The sequence below is a fragment of the Rhodamnia argentea genome, chromosome 2, assembly GCF_020921035.1.
Source record: "Rhodamnia argentea isolate NSW1041297 chromosome 2, ASM2092103v1, whole genome shotgun sequence".
Taxonomy (NCBI): Eukaryota; Viridiplantae; Streptophyta; class Magnoliopsida; order Myrtales; family Myrtaceae; genus Rhodamnia; species Rhodamnia argentea.
Window position 1 is genome coordinate 22,477,768 of NC_063151.1, and position 21,203 is coordinate 22,498,970.

The 21,203-nt window shown below is 41.5% G+C and overlaps 2 protein-coding genes across 8 annotated transcripts; one reads left to right on the top strand and one right to left on the bottom strand.

The window, feature by feature from the left end:
• Nucleotides 1-3,047: 3,047 nt before the first annotated feature.
• LOC125313963 (putative wall-associated receptor kinase-like 16) lies at nt 3,048-6,871 on the top strand. Its single transcript, XM_048275360.1, has 3 exons — nt 3,048-3,973; nt 4,063-4,239; nt 5,569-6,871. The coding sequence occupies exons 1-3, from the start codon at nt 3,067-3,069 to the stop codon at nt 6,774-6,776; spliced, it is 2,292 nt and encodes a 763-aa protein (XP_048131317.1). The 5' UTR covers nt 3,048-3,066; the 3' UTR covers nt 6,777-6,871.
• Nucleotides 6,872-11,228: 4,357 nt separating this feature from the next.
• LOC115750759 (probable methyltransferase PMT25) lies at nt 11,229-19,954 on the bottom strand. Of its 7 annotated transcripts, none has more exons than XR_007197433.1 (12): nt 19,680-19,954; nt 19,626-19,646; nt 17,520-18,595; nt 17,282-17,431; nt 16,067-16,337; nt 15,877-15,987; nt 15,614-15,788; nt 14,220-14,486; nt 13,674-13,868; nt 13,290-13,578; nt 12,304-12,441; nt 11,229-11,860 (listed from the first exon to the last, which is right to left on the bottom strand). XR_007197433.1 is itself a non-coding variant. In XM_048274219.1 (10 exons), the coding sequence occupies exons 3-10, from the start codon at nt 18,549-18,551 to the stop codon at nt 13,350-13,352; spliced, it is 2,430 nt and encodes an 809-aa protein (XP_048130176.1). In that variant the 5' UTR covers nt 18,552-18,595; nt 19,626-19,646; nt 19,680-19,954; the 3' UTR covers nt 13,287-13,349. The 7 variants fall into 7 exon arrangements, 1 of the variants encoding a protein (XP_048130176.1); XR_007197434.1 differs by lacking the exon at nt 11,229-11,860 and having other exon boundaries at nt 12,053-12,441; nt 17,520-17,865; nt 17,929-18,595; nt 19,680-19,953; XR_007197429.1 differs by lacking the exon at nt 11,229-11,860 and having other exon boundaries at nt 12,053-12,441.
• Between the last annotated feature and the right edge of the window lie 1,249 nt (nt 19,955-21,203).

Sequence of the window (21,203 nt, forward strand, 5' to 3'; positions counted from 1 at the left end):
TTTTGGTAATAACTATCACCTAAAGGGATGAAGGCATGCACATTAAAAACTGCATCTTGTGATATGAGTTCGTGTGCGAGATTAATGTTTTCGTTTGATGAGTTTACTAATTTTCTTAGATATTCTGGGTTAACTATATGCACACTATTCCCCTTTTTTTTTTTTTTCTGCATCAATGCTGGAAAATTTTGTAAGAACATTCACGAAGTTGCTAAGTGATACTATAGGGATTAACTGGAATTCAGATCACCCTAAGAGAACCTTTCAGAAAATAGTCAAATATTACACAGCATTATATATAACGAAAATAAGTGAAGTAGTGAGAACGTGCTTGTGGGGATTGCGTGCCGACACATGATGGGAGACTGAGTCGCGTGGGTGGAGATGTGGGTCTGCCTCCTAGTGACCGGGGCCTTGAGGACTAGGTCGCGTTTCCAAGCGTTAGAGCCACCGCGACATGCTTTGCTTTATTCTCTCGGGCAGTAACAACGATAAATATGATGCCAAGTTGTTCACTCTCGCAAAATCCTCCCGCAACATCCTCGCCACCTCCATGCGCCAGAGGCTTAGCACCGCCACGAAGACGACCAACACATGAGAGGTGCTGGAGGCCAAGCATCGTCGGAGTCTGAGAGGCCCCGGTCACCAGCAAGGGTCACAGCTCTCGCCGGCTTCATTGGAAAAAAAGAACAAAGAAAGAAAAAAAGTAAGAAAAAAAAGTAAAAGAAAAGTGAAAGAAAGGGTAGAGGTCTCTTAAGTGAGCCATCTTAAATGAATTGCAAAAGTGTTCACAATGAACCCATTTATGATTCACTTATTTTTATCTGTTAAATGGGTTATCTTACATGTTAAGCTGCTAAGTTTGTTATGACTTATTTGGATACTTGGAGGTTATTAAATAGGTTTTAAATCTATTTTGACGGGTCTAACAGTGGGGAACGCTATTGCTCAATCCGAAGGACCTAAAATTGACCAAGAAACTCTGCACTGAAGTCGGCGTCTTCGCTCTCGACCAAGCCACCGTGGCTGATCCTCCTCCCAACCGTAGTCCACCTTGTCAGCCAACGACACCTCGCCCCTTGACCCGGATGGTCCGAACCCGAGCCCTTCTTCTATAATGGGCAACTTGATGATCTCACTCAACTCCTCGGGCTCCGTGACCTCAGAGGAGGATGGTGGCGGCGATGATCCATAGCGGCTGCCCCTTGCCATGGCGGCCTGGATGTCATGGGGCAGGAGCTCGACGAGGCAGGGGGAGTTCAGCACGGCCTGACTCGCCCTTGATGCTCAGCGCGGCCGTTGTGGGCGCGGGCCGCCATCTCCCTTCTTTTGCCTCCTCAAATCAATATTCCAGGAAAATCCAGAGAACCTGTCTCGAGTAAACTCTTCTCACAATCTCTCTTTTATGCTCTTAGATTCCCTGTATACATAGAGGCTCTCTCTCTCTCTCGCTCTCTCTCTCTCAGTTCCTACATCACTCCCACTCATTCCAATCAGTCTAACATTCAGTAGCCTTCCTGCTTCTTCTTCTTCTTCTTCTTCTTCTTTTGCCTTTTCTTTTGTCGCGTACTTGTGGGTATTTTTCCAATCCGCATATGCGGGTTTCGAGAATCTTTGAGTGAGCGACAGCCCCCCAAAAAAAAAAAAAAAATGCGCACCGAACCTTCCTGAAGAAGCTGACCAGAGCCGTGCGCAAGAACAATCTGCCCGAGCCAACCCAGATCGTGCGGATATCCATCGTCGACCCAGACGTCACCGACTCCATCAGGTACGCATGGGTCTTGCGCGGTGCAGAGCACGTCTCTTTAGGGAAGTTGGTAACAAGTGCAAAGGCTACTTTCCTAATTTCTTTCATTAAGATGAAGCTCTTAAAATCATAACACTTGTCGGATTGAGATTCCGGTTGGTGATGGCAAGAGGGGTGGTGGACATGAACAAGGATGCAATCCTATTAGCGCATTTGATAAAGATTTCGGTTGGTAAGGTCCTTCATTTTACTTGGAGATCCTGGCTTAAAAAACGCACTGTCCTTGCTTATTTCAAGAATATAGGATCTAATTCCATTGTGGAGTCATATTTTGTCCGGTGTAATTCTAATCACGGAAATTTCTATGCGGAAGATAAAAGAGATTATCTTATACATTGAGAACGTCAAGTGATGGTGCTCACGTTTTACTCTTTACGTCGTTTTTTATTTTCTTACAATCACGAGTATGCTAGCGGGGGCCGGGGGGCGGGATAAAGTGGTAGGGAAATCCGGACACTCGCGAGGATAGTGATGGGGTGAAGGAACATGCTCTCCAGGGAAAAGAACAACTTCTATAAAACTTAAAAGGTTGGGGCATGTGGCCTGGCCCACCAAAAAAAGATGTTGAGCCTGGGCCAGCCCATTAGGGACCATGGGCCTGACCCCTACCAGGCCCATACGGGGCATGGTCCATTAGCAGCTCTGGCAGAGATTTTTTTTTTAGGGGAGGGGGGGAGGGGGGGAGGGGGAGAGGAGAGTTTTTTGACTTTTGACGGAATCTTTGACCAAATTGCCTCGGGCAACTATACCCGCCTTGATGGACGATTTCAGAGAATTCATAAAATGAGGAAGGGTCAAATGCGAGTCGATTCACGTTTTCTTTCTTTTACAAGAAAATCATCAATTCGCCAACTCATGTTGGATGCGAAAGTGAAACCGTCCTCTTGGACCCAAATTTGTGACAATTTGATCCTTAAACCGTTGGAAATCGTTTCGCTTTTCCCTAACTCACCATAACCTAGTCAAATACATCACTTTCACTTGCCTAGTTTTTTCAAACTTGTGGCAACATTTTGGGATAGAATTTAAACTACAAATTAATAATTGAGGGCAAAATTAGAGGAAGAATTGAGTAGGGAGGCGTAAAATTGGACAAATCCCAAACACGGGGGACGAGTTGTAGTTAGCGGCGACTTTTTAAAACTCCAAGTCAATGCCCACTCAAACAAGAATATGACAAACTCCAAGGCTGCGTGCTTTGTCAATGCAATCGCATTTCTTTGCTATAAGAAGTTAAGAACACACCCGATTCAGTTTCCATGACCAAACAAATTGAGAGAGAGAGAGAGATGGGTTCAAAGTGGAATCCTTCGGAGATAATGAGGATGATGTTGGCTGTCGGACAGTTGCTACTAATATTGGCATCATCATCATCGTCTCAAACTGTATCTTCCAACTGCCAAGAAACTTGCGGCGGCGTCGCCGTGCCTTACCCCTTCGGCATCGGAGAGGGCTGCTTCTTGAACGAGTACTTCTCCATCCGCTGCAACGTCACCCCGCCCGCCTCCGCCCCCAAGCCCTACTTATGGAATTCCAACATCGAAATCCTCAACATATCGCTTGACGGCGAACTCCGCATCCACACCTACATTGGCAAGGACTGCTACACCGAGTCCGGGGTGCGGCTGCCGCACTCGACCGCCTTCGCGAGGCTCGCGGCGTTCCCTTTATCCAGCACCAAGAACAAGTTCACAGCCATCGGGTGCGACACGTTCGGCCTGATCGAGGGAGCCAACGGCCGGGGCTTCTCGAGCGGCTGCCTCTCGGTGTGCACCGGGATGGAGGACGTGAAAGACGGGGCGTGCAATGGGATCGGGTGTTGCCAGACCTCGATACCCGACATGCTCCTCAAATCCAACGCCAGCGTGGGCAGCTGGAACAACCACACCAACGTGTGGAGCTTCAATCCCTGCAGTTACGCGTTCATAGTCGAAGAGAAGTCCTTCACTTTCAGTAGGGAGGATCTCCGTGGCATGAGGAACAGGACGCTGGTCCCCTCGGTGCTTGACTGGGCCGTTTGGAAAGAAACTTGCGCCGAGGCGGCCAAGGATCCGGCGACCTTCGCCTGTAAGGCGCACAGCGAGTGCTTTGACTTCGCCGATGTGCCCGGCTACCGATGTAATTGCTCTTCTGGGTATGAGGGGAATCCATACCTTGGTTGTGTAGGTTGGTACTTATTCGAGTGCTCGACGATGATAATTTGATGCTATTGTTTCTTTCTTTTCTCGAGTTAACATTGTGTTTAATTTGTGTAGATATTGATGAATGTGGTGATCCAGCGAAGAACCCATGTGACGGAATTTGCCATAACGTTGAGGGGAGTTATACATGCTCATGTCGAAAGGGTTATCATGGTGATGGCCAGAAGGGCGAAGATGCACAAGGATGCATTGCTGATCGTAAATCATCACCTTTGGTGGTGATTTTGGTTGGTAAGTTCTTCCATCTCTACCGCTGATTTTTGTGATTATTTTTGCTTTTAATGTGGTTTCAAGAAAATGCTATCTCTATATTTAGCCCGATTTTTCTTGTGTATTTCCCTTTCTCGGAGTAGTCTACAACAAAGCCATCTCTACCCCTTCTGACAAAAATTTCTGTGCATGGAGATTAAGCGTCGAATTGAATTAACCAAGTCGCTATATTAAAGTTCAAAAGATAGATTTCGCTTATGACTCTTTTGCCATGGAAGACTCAATGATCTGGGTCAATGTGAAAACGTTTCCCATGAACCTGTTGTTATCGCGACCCTATGACTTTAGTACATAGTTACGCGATGCTCCATACTTGTTATTGGAAAACTATTCTAGCGTGGACGCGCCGGTATGCGTTGTTGAATTCGTCAAGAAAGACTGTAAGAAATACAGATGTAGCAGAATTGGAGTTTCTATATCATCGAAATCTAGAACCATGGACGCCTTGGAACATGTCAAATGATTTGGTCATTCTCGTTTGTTTGTAACTTAATTCAAGAAAAGAAAAGCGTACCACCATCCGTTATCATTGAGCTCACTGTAGGAAATATTTGTTTTCTAAGTCCTAAAGTCAAGCTTGCTGATTTGTCTTTTAAAGTAGTAGTAGTAGTTGCCAAAATGTTCTTCAAAGACGCCATTTCTTGCCATTTTCTGTGTCATTGGAATCATTATTTATTGCTGGAGACGGTGAAATTAGCGCTACTATTGAATTGTTTAGCCTCAATCATGCAACAGATCAATTGACATGTCCATTTGTTCAGAACAAGACCCTCAAAACAACTTCCAGTAAGGCAAGAGAATGAGGGTGGATGGAAAACCGCATCGACATTCGTTCTAATTGCCATTACAGCATTCGGTTTATGCATTAGTGTAGACCAATCAAACTTTCACAGATGGTGTTCTATTGAAATTTTGTGGTGAAGATTGGGGATTTCTATTAGAGGATAGCTTTTCTTCAAGAGGGCAAAGGGTCTCAAAGTTAAATTTCCGAACATTGTCATAGGCAGTCACTCTAGTACAAATCTGCTTGACTGGAATTAATTAAGCTTTCCCCATTAAGCTTGTCGGCTTAATGATATTAACAAAAGTATGCTTTGATAATTATTTTGCCAAATTTATTGCGTTAAGTTAGGCTCAAATTGTCCCTAAATTGCCTAGTTTCTTGACAAATAAAACTATGGTATAGTATTTGCAGAAAGCTTATTGACTGTTGTGGCTGATGTTTGCATGGTGAGCTCCTTCTCTGTACATTGACCACAATTAGTCTGACAAAACTTGTGTTCCATGCAGGTGTTGGTGTAGGCATAGTAGTGCTGTTATTCACTGCAGGCTTTCTGTATTTGGGACTCAAGAAAAGGAAACTCATCAGGCTCAAAGAACAATACTTCAAGCAAAATGGTGGCTTGCTTTTGCAGCAACAATTACATGAACGTGACAGAACCACAAATGCCGCGAAAGTCTTCAGCGCTGAAGAGCTAGAGAAGGCCACCGAGCATTATGACCAGAGCAGAATAGTTGGCCGAGGAGGATTCGGCACCGTTTACAAGGGTATCTTGCCAAATAACATCGTAGTTGCAATTAAGAAGTCCAAGCTCGTGGATGAGAGCCAAACCGAGCAGTTCATTAATGAAGTCATAGTGCTTTCCCAGATTAATCATCGAAATGTGGTCAAGTTATTGGGGTGTTGTTTGGAAACAGAAGTGCCTCTGTTAGTGTATGAGTTTGTGAACAATGGGACTCTCTTCGATCACATCCACAGCCCGAGCAAGTCCTCCAAGATGTCCTGGGAGATCCGGTTGAGAATCGCCTCGGAAAGTGCAGGAGTCCTATCTTACTTGCACTCCGCAGCTTCCATTCCCATAATCCATCGGGACATCAAGTCGACGAACATCCTCTTGGATGCTAATTACACTGCAAAAGTAGCCGACTTCGGAGCTTCGCGATTAGTCCCGCTTGATCAAGACGAACTGTCTACTATGGTTCAGGGAACATTGGGATACTTAGACCCTGAATACCTACACACTAGCCAGTTGACCGAAAAAAGTGATGTTTATAGCTTTGGGGTTGTGCTAGTCGAGCTGTTGACAGGGAAGAAGGCGCTCTCCTTCGATCGACCGGAAGAAGAGAGGAGCTTGGCCATGTACTTTCTGTCGGCATTGAAAGAAGACCGACTGTTTCAGATTGTTGAGGAGCTCATTGTGAACGAAGACAATGAGCAAGTGAGGAAAGTTGCCAATCTTGCAAAGAGGTGCTTGAGATTAAAAGGCGAGGAGAGGCCAACCATGAAGGAAGTGGCAATTGAATTGGACGCAATTAGGGCAATGGCTAACCATCCGTGGGTTAGTATCAATTTGAATCCACCAGAAGAGACGGTTCATTTACTCGGACAGATGACTGACCCCATTGTTTATGCAGATAGTAGTACTGGGACAACGAACACAGGGTATACTGATAGCATGAAAAACCATGTCATGCCATCAGTTAGTAGTGGCAGATGAGATGATTGTACAAAACTATTCCTTTGCCATTCACATTATTCATTTTTTGTAAATCAGTAGCCTAGTAAGCCAATAGGAAAAGATACTTTTTTCTGGTGTTCCAGGGAACTCTCTCTGCTGAATAAACAGAACATAGGGAGGGTATATGTACACAGGCTTTAGTTGGGTTTCTCTCTTGCTTAATGTAATTCATGAGTTGGGTAATGTTTTGAGATACTGACAGACACTAATGTGACGGTCAGCATACTTAAGCGATGACTTTTCGTAAGCAGTACATGCATGATTGTCGTATTAGGCTAGTGATCAATTAATCCATTGTCAGAATGATATCACCGTGCTATAAGTTCGAACCTGAATTGACTTCCATTAAAAGGATTTTGCGTGGATTGGCAGCTCGATTGGTGGGACTTATCCAACTTAGGAGCTGGGATCTGTATGCAAAGAGCAAATAGTGCCCAAGCTGAGTGAAACATTGCAGGGAAGCAAACAGGTTCCTTGAGCCTGGTACAGCCTGATTGTTCATAATTCTGTCCAGTGGGAGTTCAAGAAAAGCGAGGCCAAACTTCATCTGAAAGCACTTTGGCAGTGTATCTGCTTTTTAGTACCTTGGTAGTTGTGGCTGGAAGTGATTCAGATACGATTATTGCAGTAAGAACCACGAAGAAATTCAAATGATGGCCCTCGGGTTTATGAGCTACGTTCTGGGCATGCTAATGTCTCAATCCACTGAAGGAATCTAGTTCTCTCGAGAAATATATTTATGTTAAGTTCTGCAAGGGAAGGGATATTCAAGATGGTTCAAGGAAAATCAGTTGCCATTTCCTCTGCTTTTGAATGAAAAGCTGAGAAGGGATGGGCTGAAAAGATGGTTGATGGAAAGATGCCTAGAGGCCTGGAACCTTGCCATACATTCCCACAACCAGATTTGATCAATTATGTAGCAACACCAGGCAAGCTTGTTAAATTTATGCAATGTCCAAGTATTCTTGCAACTCAAAGGAGGTTAAGATACTTGAGATAACATCAGATCTGGATACTAGTCACATAGTGTTAATTTTGAATTACAAATTACAGGAAGAATCAGTGTCGAGAATCACAGATTTGGCAATATATCTACAAAGACTATCCTGCAGTTAGGATATACTCGGCTTGATGACTACAAGGAAGATTCGGCCCATGGAACTCTCTTCATGTTATGAGCATCTATCCATTGATCTATATCTCATGCCAAAGCATCATTTCTGCACAAGCAGTCAGGAAAACCCGGCTTCTCTATCTCTGTCCATGAACATCAGAAGATCACTGCTGCGTCGACAAAATTTTCGTGCCCTTCCCTTCCAAAAGCGCTCTCTTTGGGATTTACCATCTTGCAAAAAGTTAAATGTGGGAACCAAAATATCTACAATCAGCATCAATCTAAACCTTTCCGTCCGACGAGGGGTGAGCATGGTCGATCTTCACTGCCATGGAAGCCGAAGCGGAGACCGAGTTGGTGCCCCTCGAAGGAGCGGAGGAAGGAGTAGGGAACTTCTTGGGCAGCATCTGCTCCCAATACTCTTTGGGCACTCTCGATGCTTCTGATGCAACTGCGAATGCCACCAGAGTGATCATGACCAAGAGCAAGCACTTGTGCTTATTGTTCCAGGAAGATGATGACATGTTTGAGAGTGATCAGAGAAATGGTCAGAGCCATCCTGTTGGGGGGGAGAGAAGAGCTTTAGAAGGTTTGTGGAAGCAGACATGTTGAGTATTATGAGGAGATTGCCAACTGGTTTGGTTGAGGAAAGGTGATTCAATGGCAGACAGTGGACTGTTTGATAATTCTCTTGTGTTGTTTCATTCCCTCTCTCTTTTGGTAGACCCTTAGAATCTTACTGGGCGTGAGATATAATATCGTTTAAGGGTTCTAAAAATAAAGAGTTTTGGATGGGCCACCAGAAGTTGTATTTTGTGTATGTGCTTCGTTCTCCCTTTTCTTGGTCTGGTTAAGAATTCTTCCTTGTCAGAGTTGTCACGGCACTTTAATCGTCACTGGTACTTTACCAAAACATTGTTGAGATACACGTGTTAAAATGTGTTAGAAAAAATCCCATATTAGATAAGTGACGTGGCGTGAAACAATCAATATATTTAAATTGACGCATAATTAATTGATTTAAGCTTTTAAGTGAATGTGAATCTCACTAGTATGTTGACATGTTCGAACATAGATTCCCTCTTGGCGATCTCTCCAGATAAACGTATTGGACTTAGATTTCTCAATGTTCCCGGACATTACGCACGCATATGAAGAGGCAGAACTCAACATGAACATGCATTGCATCGGCTGTTAAACTTATGATTCCGACAGTATAAGCCCTATGGTTTTTGTCCTGCCAAACCTAAGCCTCCATAGACTATCCCATCCATGATTTCATTCCTCAATCATGACAACACGCACGAGGAGCACCAGACCAGCTTCACCGGTAAGAGTACTAAGGGAACTGAGTCCTAAAGCTGCATCTAACACAGCTTTGTCCCCTACTTTTCAGAACACAGAGAGATTTCTTTATGTTAAAATGCAATGAGTTACAATGGTAGCAATGAATTTTCTTTCACCAACTTGGGAAAAACCAGACATCATTTCCAGTATCAAAGACTAAACTCTTGTCGTTTTTGCAAATTACAACAGGTGTCCGCAAATGAGAGAAGGAAGAGGTTTGGCTACTTTCAAGCAAAGAAAAGAATGTCTTGGTGCTGGCTTGTCGGGGACAGGTGAGGAGTTGGAAGTGGGATAGTGGGGGGGTCCATGGTCCATACTTTTTTTTTTTTTTTGGGGGGTGGGGTCAGAATACTTGCAATTTTAGGTGGTCCACCTTTAGTTACTTTGGACAACATGACCCACTATTATAAGCTTCTCACCTTTGTTATTCATCATAACATAGAAGAAAAAAATGAAATTGTTCTCGACCTACATGCATTTGAAACATCAACCACATGTGCAATGGCTGATAAACTATAATGCCTAGCTTATCTTGCTTCCGATGGATCAATCAAATGAATGGAACTGGAAGGTACAAGCTCGACATCCGAGACCCGAGTCCACAAATATTAACCTTTATTGGACCTTCATTTTAGTTAATAATAAATATCGCCGTGAATATGTTTTATCTTTTCCAATAGAGCGTTTCCCGAGGAAATATTGAAGGATGAATAACGGAGGCCCTTGCTAGTAAGGGAAAAATGAATCAGATTGATCGATCGAGGATTCACTAGAAAAAAGGCCATTCGGACGAGTCTGTGTCAGCTTCATTAACAAGTCATAGTAATCGCTTCACATTTTGAGAATTTGAAACTCGAGAAGCACATGGCTTTCCGCCCTTCCCTCTTCCACCATCGTAGATGCCGAATTGGAGTTTGACAGACTATCATGGTGTCGCTATTGTCACGCAATATGGTCAAATATCGCAATGAGATTAAAGCTGGCTTTGTTGTTCCTTTACGTTGGTCATCAGATCAGGGGCAATCACACTAGCTAAGACCACATATACCTCCAAAGAATGTTCAAATTCATGAGCTCACAAGGAAAAGAGAACTGAAGGCAGTTTTCAAACGTGGAATTTTGATTCTTGATAAGTATGCTAGAGAGTGACGACAATTGCGACGGATAAACTCTAGCTAGTCCTGGTTGAAGCGGCAGCAGAAGGTGAAACTTTCTAGCATAGCCCTTCGCTTGATGGCTGATAACAGCAGCATCAATTTCACCTATTGACTGACCTAATGAAGTTCGGAGTCTAGGCCAATGAAGATCCTTCCTTAATTGCAAGTCTGCAACCAAACTCTCCAATGACATCAGAACACCACACGAGTGGAATGGAGAAGCAGTGGCACCCAGTTACTGACCAAGTCTCCCTCAATAATTTGGTAGTAGCTCTGTGAATGCTGTGGAAAGAACTCGAAACGATATAAATATCGACCCATGATTCACAAGGACCTGCCCTTTCTGAGCACTTAACAATTTGAACTCTCAAGCCTGATGATTGATGCACTTTTCAATGAGACAAAGAAAAAAAAAAAAAGAGTACCTGTTTTTCCACAATAAACAAGATCCCACAGCAAACAAACTTCTCTAAGCAACATTCCGACTTCGACAACACCACAAGTGAGCAATTTTAAATCAAGTGCGAGGTTAATCTAAGAAGAAAGCCCCAAATGGTCGTGAATGAACTAACCATAGTTTATGAACAAAAGCGCAATGCCTGAAGACATGTGCAACTGACTTCTTTTATCACACGATAAGAGGACACGAAGCAATGTCACTTAAAGCCACTAATCACCGAAGCTCGAGTTGCTAGCCAAAGGAAATAAGACAAATAGGAAAGACATCATACCAATAGCAACATCAATTTAGCCAGAAAGGAACCATCTTACCTAACGTTTTTATTGCCACTGATCCAGCAGAGAAGCAGGAGAGCTGGATACTTAATATATCATTATGGAGGTAGTTTAACAGACAAAAGACATTCAAAGATTGATGGGGAGAATGAATTCCCTGACTGTTGTGTTAAGATCAAATTTCGTTCGGCACTCCAAAACCATACAATTCAGGAATCAAGGCGATATCCTGGACATGTGCACTGCGAAAGTCTTACCATAAGGCATCCTCTTTGAACCAAGAGTGTCCCACTAACCCTTATGATCTCGTGAGAGTACCCAAAAAGAATTTCAACTATGATAAACTTTATAACAAATACCATGAGGGACAACAGTCATATGTACTATGGAAACAGGAAGACTAGTAGAAACAGATTCCAAAGTGTTGCAAGGCCCCAACAACAAAAGCGGTTCGCCTTCCTACTTGAAAGATTATTATGGACTTCTTGCACTGCCTCTGCACAAAGTATTTAGAAACCACAGGCCAAGAACATGTACACCCAAATCTTGGAAAGATTTGGATCTCCGAGGGGTTTCACAAATTTTCTCTGGCCTCCCTGCTGACATTAGTAGGATGATCTGGAGGAAGACAGAATCTAGACTGTGCGGCTAGAGCAATGCCGTGTATAATCTCAACAAGATTTATCCAGATCTGTCTATTTATAATATATCTAAAAAGCAAGAACAATGACATGAAGAGAACAAATACAAGATTGTCATCCAAAAGTGGAGGGGGCGAATCACTGCTTCTGAGCTGGTCAACCAAATCAAAGACTTGAAATTGCTGCTCATGGTTGTTAATGGTAGCAAAATGTCTCAGTAGAAAAAGCCAAATCGGTCATCCTGTATATGTTTGGATCGTGTATAGAACTATTACCATCTTACTTGTACTGGAATATTGCAATTTGCAGTGGTGACCCTTAGGTTTACCTTCTCTATCTGTTACTTTGTATAAATAAGGTTGAGTATATGATAGCATCCTACGTCAAACATGTGCTGAATAAATACAAAAAAGGACATTCACAAGCATCTAAGAAGACGTATTTTACATGCAAAATGAGCTCCATCTGGTGAAATGAAGTCCTGATCAGCAAGAAATTATTACATTACCTACCTAAACCTCAGGCTTGAGCAATCAAATGGAGCAGCAACAGCGTGATGCAATACTAATGGTGCTCGCGTGTGCTTGAGTCATCAAATCAGCTAGTTTGCCTCTCATTTGATCCAAGCTCAATGTATGATGTTGGTATATCTGCTGGCACATATTTGACAGCAACATCAGACTTCATAATACAAAGCCCAGAATAACCTCATATGGTATAAACTGTCACTCACAAGGCTTTCATGTTGATGATTGGTGATGGTGCTGGAGGAGGAGGAATAGGGGCCAAAAAACGGAGTCGATAAAGCATATGATATTAACACATTTAATACTCATTCTAACTCTTTATCCTTTAAGTTTGCCTTCAAGTTGATTGTGAACATACAAAATGCAAAACGAACATGCCTAAGTTCAGAGACCTAACCGACATTACTGGATTATCATTCGCATGAGATAAAAGTTGAGAGTAATGCCCCTTACTCCATCATGTGAGATGAAAAACTTTTCCAGTCTCACTTTTTTCTGAGAGCATGCTAAAAAAATGATGAATGCATGTAGTCAACCAAAAAAACATAAGCGTCGGAATAATAGTCGTAGCTAAAACCTAACAAGGACAATTAGATGGCAGGAGAGAGCCTTGCACACTGTCATGTAACAATGCCTTAATGTGGCCATGAAAAATGTACCAAGTTCAAGAAGAAAAAAATTGGTGCTGTGGTGAGAACAGGTACATATAGGCTAAAAATATTATGGAGGGCAAGATGGAAACCAACACATTGCCTCTTCTCAATTAACTTAATATGCAAAGACCAAAATGTTCAGAAAGAAATGAATCAGACAACTAAGCTTTGTATGAATGAGTCAACAAGAAGATGCTAAAATGACTGAGGTCAATCATAGCATTGCCTGTTCTGAATGGTATTGCATCATGTGCATTCAGTTCAGCAATGACTTCCGGATTGACAATGAAAAAAGATCCCCAAGGAAAATAAGGGTACCTTGTAAACTCATCCGAGCAACGAGTCAACTCGTGATAACAACATAAGTGAATCATGTGCTCAAGCAATGGCCGAAGTAATTGTTTCCACATCGACCGGACGCCAAAATGTCTTCTGAACACAAAGCAACCCCGTGTTGTCCTCTGAGTGTGCGAATCTGACCTCCCATTGCAGAGATTTAGCCATACTCTCAATCTCAGATATAATCTCCATATCATCCCTAACAATTAGAATTCCTTCTGGCCTCAAGATCCGATCAACTTCTGCAAGAACTGGAACCAACTTGCACCTGTGACAAGAAAAACATCAGCATAATGAGGAATCCTTTCCTCCTGAAGGATTCAGTAATGGAATGACTTGAGAGATGAGTGGGGAAAAAAAAACCTCTTCTTGAGAGTGGCAAAGAGATAATCCGCATGGAGGAGATCATATGATCTTGGGTAGGTGTTGAATGATTCACACCAATCATGGTATATTCCAATTAGACCACGCTCGTAGATAATAGGAAGTGTGTCAGGAGAGTCAATCAGGATAACATTCATTACCCACACTTTTAAGTCCTTAAGGGCAGCAGCAAACCTACATGTAGAAACAAGGAAAGATTGACATAAGAATACAAAAACATGCACACCTTTATATACTTTCAGTCAAATAACACCGACATGAGAAACAATTTTCTAGTCTGACACTTTTCTGCAAGGAAAGGAACATTCAAAAGAAAGGATGGTGAGCACATAATAATAGTCTAGTTACTAAACCAGTCCTATTGATGCCAAAGGGTAAAATTATATGGTTCACGAAGGAATAATTACTACTTACACACTTACTAGTTCGACCAAAACAGTGGACAACAGTGAGGAAGGAGCATATCAAAGGGGAAATAATGAATTCCTAATCCCAATCCTAGCACAAGCAAAATAAGTAGCTTACCCTCCATAGAGAGCTCTCATATCCATGACATTCCTAATAGAAGACCAGCTGATGCCAATCCCATTCAAATATGTTTGGGAGACTACATTTTTCCAGTGCTCATAGTCAGCATTAAAATCTCCTTGGGCCACCTTGCCATATACTGCAACTTTATTCAGCCAGTAAGGTGGTTTTCCCAAACGAAGTGGCCAATTCTCAGGCCACTGAGACCCACGTTCCGACATGTCTGTAGGCACCTTATGCATGCAGGCTTGCAGTGTCACATTCCTAGAGTCATTCAAAATTGGAATGTGTACATAAGAGACAATTGAACTGCTGTTCTGTAGTAGAATCACACCCATAAGCTCATATGAGGAAAAAAGGGGAAACATATGTCTAGGCACCAACCAGCCATCTACATCCCTCCAAATCTCGGAATTTGAAAATTGCCGGTTATCATGTAAGCAAAATGGGGGATGTGATTAGCCGAGTGACACCACGTCAGCAACATGCAATGTCATCATTACATATGATACTTTTTACTGTTTGAGATGCTTTCCTGGAAAAGTAGTTTTGATTGCAGATGAAGACCACTTCTCTAGAATCACCACATAGGGAGGACCAACTGTGTAGTGATATTCTGCTTTCTATAGTGTCCATTCCTCAATTTGCATTTTCTTAGAAGCTATTTGAATGACTAAAGAAGGAATTGCAAAACCTGGAGTTGCCTTTATTTTGTCACAAAAAAGATTGTCATTGGAGAAAGCTAGAAAGAAGCCACTTGAGTTTAGCTGGATAGCTTACCTTGTATCTAATAATCATAATGTGTGATACGATATAATTCTGCAGTCACTGGAATGAAGCCATTGGTGGTAAGATAATGTTGAAGTATTGTCCCACATTGCTTGACAACAAGTTCTAACTGTTTTTTTTATACATGTAGTCTCCCTCCACTTATTAGCTTAAGCTTTTGGGTTGGACTTTCTAACATGGTATTAGAGCTAGTGCTAACCCTTTCGCAAATATGTGTGGTAAAATTCCACGAGAATGTGTGTGGTAAAAAATTTCATGTGCCGCTCATAATCCGGCTTGCACGTGAGAGGGAGTGTTGAAGTATTGTCCCACATTGCTTGACAATGGGTCCTAACTGCTCTTTATATTCATGTAGTCTCTCTCCACCTATTAGCTTAAGCTTTTTGGATTGGACTTTCTAACAAATAAGTAGCAACTGTCCTTTGATTATCCTCTGGAATTAGTTTAGGTTGTTCTTACTTTGATTAAGTATGATCGGTTAACTTCTTAATTTTTTGTGAGTACATTATCGAGCAGATACACTCCATAGCCAGCATGCAAACAAACAATTGGTTTAATAATACTTAGCAACAAACCAAATCTTAAGATTATGAAAGATGTACCAAGCTGAGTTTGCATCCTCCAAGTCATTGCAGAGTGGAGGTTCATTTTGGGTTCTACTTTCGTAGCACTCATTAGATGTCGGTTTCCTGTACATTGCAATGGACACTTTGTTCAGTTTGTCCTTTTTAATCACCGTGAAATTCCAGCACATAGCCGTAGTCAGTTTGGACATTTCTGCATAGAAATCATCAGAGAGAAACAATGAGCAATCTAAGACGAAGTTCTAAGCATACCATCTCAATTAAATGTACACCACCTCAACCTTTCCAAATGCCAACATTTTCTGGATCCTTTCGATAAAGTGGAGTAGCAGACCAAACAAAGTAACCACCTGGCCGTAAGAGGCGGTTAAGCTCCAAGAGAAGTTTGCCCCCTGAAACGTCCATTGGAAACAAATTCAGATTTCGCACAAAAGCAGGAGAAGAATGTCAACAGGTGCAGATATAAACGACCTTCTATGTGCCAAGGGACTCTGCAGCGAGCACAGTGAATAGCATCGAAAACCCCACCAGGAAATGGTAGCCTTTTGGTGCCCATGACTGCTAGTATGGCCGGAATACCCCGTTCAAGTGCGAACTGAACTTGAGCTTCATGCTCATCTTTGGGAGCAAACGACATAGTAAGAACATCCCTTTCAAATAGATAACCTCCGAAACTTCCTACACCACATCCAACATCTAATATCACCCGGGTTCTCTTCCCCCATGCAATAGCAGGATTTGCCTTCAAGCAAAGGAAGACAAGAAGTCCATGAACAAAATATCTCAGATTATAACAGATAGAATTTTATTAAAAGGTCCAGGCTTCTCTAAGAGAAGTAAAGCATTAGTGGGAGTAAATGACCTGGATTTGAGACAGTAAAAATATAGCCATCAAGAATGTGAAACTCAATGATCCAATAAGCAATCGGGAATAACTAACCTAGCAAGTAGGTTATTATATACATCACAAAAAATAATTAAAAGTGCTAGTGCAAGTGATGCCTTCATTACACAATATCATAGCAATTAGAGAACGCAGGAGGCACTTCAATAATCGAGCAATTTGTATTTGATGAAAACCTCTGTGGTCCATTTGACCTAAGCAAAAATTGAAGAATCCTTCCAGTACATACCCTACCTCCGTCCAAATATTTGGCACTTCATTTAACCCCACCCACATAATATGCCATTGCATGCAAACATCAATACAAGCCACACCTCTCATCATGTGGAGTAATTGCAAGCCATCAGGTACAGAAGCAAACCACTTATGCCCCGTAAATAAGTGTGAAAACGAAGCACCTAGGGTTTCATGTCAATTGCCCTGTTAGCATCTCTTCCCCTTAATATTTTTCCAACTCTTTAAGCACACTTATCTTGATATCATGCGTTATAATACCACTACTTGATCAGGTAGAAGTTCCATACTATGTAGGTATTTTGCCTCACTATTCCCATCAAAACACAAGTTTACATAAAACTACGAAACAAAATAGAAGAGATTATTTGGCTATGTCATCAGAGAAACTTCCAAAGAATTTACTAAACCTCCCAGTGGCTAGGATAATTTCATGAACTACTGCACCTGTAAAGGAACAAGAAAGCTTCTTGTCCTTGCTAAGCAGATACAAGCGCAGCAAAAAATTAGGGTAAGAGAAAGCCAATTGAGATGGTGTAAAAGCTCACATCTTCAATCCGATCAATATAGGGGATAGCGCCATGAACAAACTGGGTTCCACCTCCAGGGAATATGAGATATTCACCAGCAACTTTAACCCAGTTTTGACGTCCCTTAATCCTTGCAAGCTCGGTGTGTGGCACATTGTAAAACCATATCTACACCAACCACAGACTATAATTACCAAAGAACTACAAGAAAAGGTGGTTAATAAAAAAAGGAAAAGAATGAATGAAAGAAAAGAACCTTATCCCTGCTTATAGGCCATTGAATTGGCTTTCTGTATCCTGCTGGTAGAGGAACAAGACAGGTAGGAGCATCATCAGGGCAGTGCCTCTCTCGATGTTCATAATGCATTGTAGTAGGAAGCCTTCTGACAGCATATACATTGTCAAGGCAAGGGATGTAGTCTGGCCCAGCCGTGGTATTACAAACTCTCCAGACATAGTCATTTGGTTCCTTAGACATTGAGCCTTGTTGAGCAGTTATCTCATTGAAACTATCCGACTGATCATTGGACTCCTGAATCATTTCCTGAGTTTCTAGGTTATTGTCAGCAACCTCTGGTTCATTATTCTTGTCTTGATCTTCCCGAACACTCTGACTATTCTGCTTGACCTCTTTTTCTTCCTGCTTAACCTCATCAAAGCTGTCCTGAGCATTCGGTCTTTTGGTGCTATCATCCACGTCAGAATCATTTCCTTTTGACCAATTCAACTTTTCATCAGAATCAGATCCTTCACTAGCCATACTTTGTTCTCCATCATGTTGACCTCCATCTGTTTTTCTCGTTTCCACATTTGGTTTCTCTCCAGACTCAACGCTCTCGTGCTGGTTACTTTTCTGTATATCCTCTGTTCCATCCTCAAATTTAGACTCAATGTCAGATTTGTCAGGTGTGTTTGCTGAGGATGTCTTCATATTAGTGCTGTCCTCTGGTATTTTCTCTTCCTGGTTTGCTCCCGCTGTATTAGCAGAATCAGCCTTGGCTTGCTGAACTGCATTCCCGGACCCTGTTTCAATTGTTCTTTTGTCATTGTTTGCAACATCCGGGTTTTGAATTTGAGTATTCCCTGAGCTTCCATCAGTTACTTTTCGTCCCAAATTATTATTCTCTTGATGTAGCAAGTCAGGATTCTGAACTGGAAAAGTAGATGAAGATGGAAGGAATATCCAAATCGCAGATAAGCTAAATGCCACAAACACAACCACAGCAAGCCTCGAACAGTGATTTGATGATTTTCTCACATCGAATGGAGAAAAATTTCCTGAAGCCATGCGCCACTGCTGTAAATATTTTTCTGAGCTATAAACACCTCTGTCTGCGAGAGAAGAAAGTACGATCACTCGAAATCACACAAGGAATGCCACTGAACGTTCAATTTCTAGTGAATCACATGACAGTTTTATAAATTCACTCACGGACATGCTGCAGCAGAAAATGAGTCAGGAGTGAAGCGAAACGGAAATAAACACAAAGGAAAGTAAAAGATAATTGTGCCAAAAGCCAAAATTGCTTGCATAAAGTAGGTTGAATCTCTGACGGGTTCTAGATTATGCTTTATGCCGTTGTCGGCCTATTTTCTGTCCCCGCCTAAGTAGTAGTTCTTTTTGCACTCTAAAATGCACAACACTAGACTGCAGGAGTTTCATGCTCTAACACCGCATACTTAGCGCAATAATCATAGCTTGTTTGGACTCCATTGATCAGGGGTACGTCTTCCCCAAGACTAAATCAGTAAAAACAGATGTTGCGTCTTGTCTTTTCCAAAAGTCCGTTTAAGGTAACATTAAAGTCACTCAAAAAGGAAGAAATTGATTACACGAATGCAAATCTAGAAGGAAAATATGGAATCAAGTCGCTGAGTTGTCATCCATAGATTGAGGTTATTTGATTCACTCCGATGAGCATAGATTGACAGTCCAGTCTAGTAGCATACATACATACTATGCCTTGACTGCAGCACCAAAATAAAAAAAAAAAAAAATCCTGGGCAAAATTTACATTTAGCCAGCAGAAAATTTCACATTGAGGGTAGAAAGAACAGCTCAGAAAGAACCAAGACAATGTTGCCGCATGATCATCAAATACAACCCAAATGCATGACCAGTGCGTTAGAAACCCAGGAATCACACCAATCACACATAGACCCTCGACCAAGAAACTACTACTAGACAAGCTTCAGGAGAAAACCAACAAGCAAGCAAAAAGAAAATTGCAAATCATCCCAGTCGAGATTCGGGCGTCAAAAAACTTACTAACAGAACCAAAAAGGAGCGGCCTTTAGTCGTTCGATCACGAACGAAGACAAAGAACAGCAGTGTTTCGTAGGTGGGTCACAAAAAGCGTACCGCCTCTTGGCTTCCAATGATTTTTTTTTTTTTTTATCAGAAGCTTCCAATGATCACCCTGTCAAATCTTCAGAGACGGACATCGCTGCGAAGTGGAGCTTTCCGGTGACCGAGCTGACCAATGCGGCGTCGTGTTGCTTTCCTAGGATTGCAGAGGACGTCAACGAGAGAGAGAGATCGAAACTGGAGGGGGCGTCGAGCCAGATCTCATCTCGTACGACAACCCATGTAGCTGGACGAAACCTTCTCATACGGGTCCTGGAGTGAACAGTAACGTTTGCCAAAGCAGTGTGCGGCAATCACGGGGGGTCGATTATTTCTTCTGGAGAGTCGAATTTTGACTCCATGGTTCGAAATTTGAATCGACGAGATAGGCGTAGATCGAGTGCTAATGCACAATTATAGTTTTATCGATTTTGGAATTAATTAATATCCACTACAATAAAGATTAATCAGTAATTGTCCTAAATTTTTCCAAAACCTTTGTAGCATAAGATGAACCGTGTCGTTGGGAAATGTGATTCTTGCTTATATGATTAAAATCAAAATTGTCTGCAATATTCTTAGCTTTACTCTTTTTTGATAAATATTTTCTTAGGATGTTTTTTTCCCCCACATATTTCAGTTAGGATTTTGCTTGGTATCAACAGGTAACTTTTAAATTTCATAAAATGGAAAGGTTTTTTAAGGGAAAATGTCTTCTTTTTCTAAGATGGGATGAATCTTCTGGCCTTGTTAATTCCATCTTTGAAAAATGGATGAAGTTAAGTTTCGATTAAATTTTAAGATTTGATTGTCTTTGGGTAAATAACACAAATTGTTAATAAAGTTTAATTCTATATGTAATGTGATCCTTAAACTTTAGTGTAATATGCAACGTTTTTTTCTAAAATTTTAAAATGAATTAAAAGTATGAGCTTGGGTTTAAAAAAAAAAAAGTGAAAGTCCATTGAAACGACGACATACACGTAGTAGATAGAGGGCAAATGCACAATTATAGTTTATTGATTTTGTAATTAATTAATAGCCACTATAGTAAATAACACAAATGGTCTATGAAATTTGATTCTATATGTAATGTGATCTTTAAACTTTAGCCTAATATGCAACGTTTTTCCAAAACTTTTAAAATAAATTAAAAAGTATGAGTTTGGGTTAAAAAAAGTGAAATTCCACTGGATGAAAAGAAGAGTTAATCCTTTTCTTAAGTATTCTTCCAAGCAAGTGTGACAGTTGTGATCTTCACATGTTTGAATTTAAAAGACCGGAGGAGGGATGTTTCGATTCTTTTGCTGGATCGAATCATTAATTGTAGGCTCCCGAATTTCCACCAAAGGACCAGGTTAAAAAAAAAAAGAAAATGGTTCATTCCCTATACAGGTTTCTATGGTTCAAGTTGGAAAATCAACTTCTCAAAATATTAATTAGAGGACTTAAAGTGTACTTATTAAACAAAAAAAAAAAATCAACTCCTCAAAATAGTACGCAATAATGGAAATGTTTGGAAGCCCATTACTCCAACATGAATAATAAACATAGTGTTAGAAGTCAAACCGAGACAGTTTCCATGCGATTGAC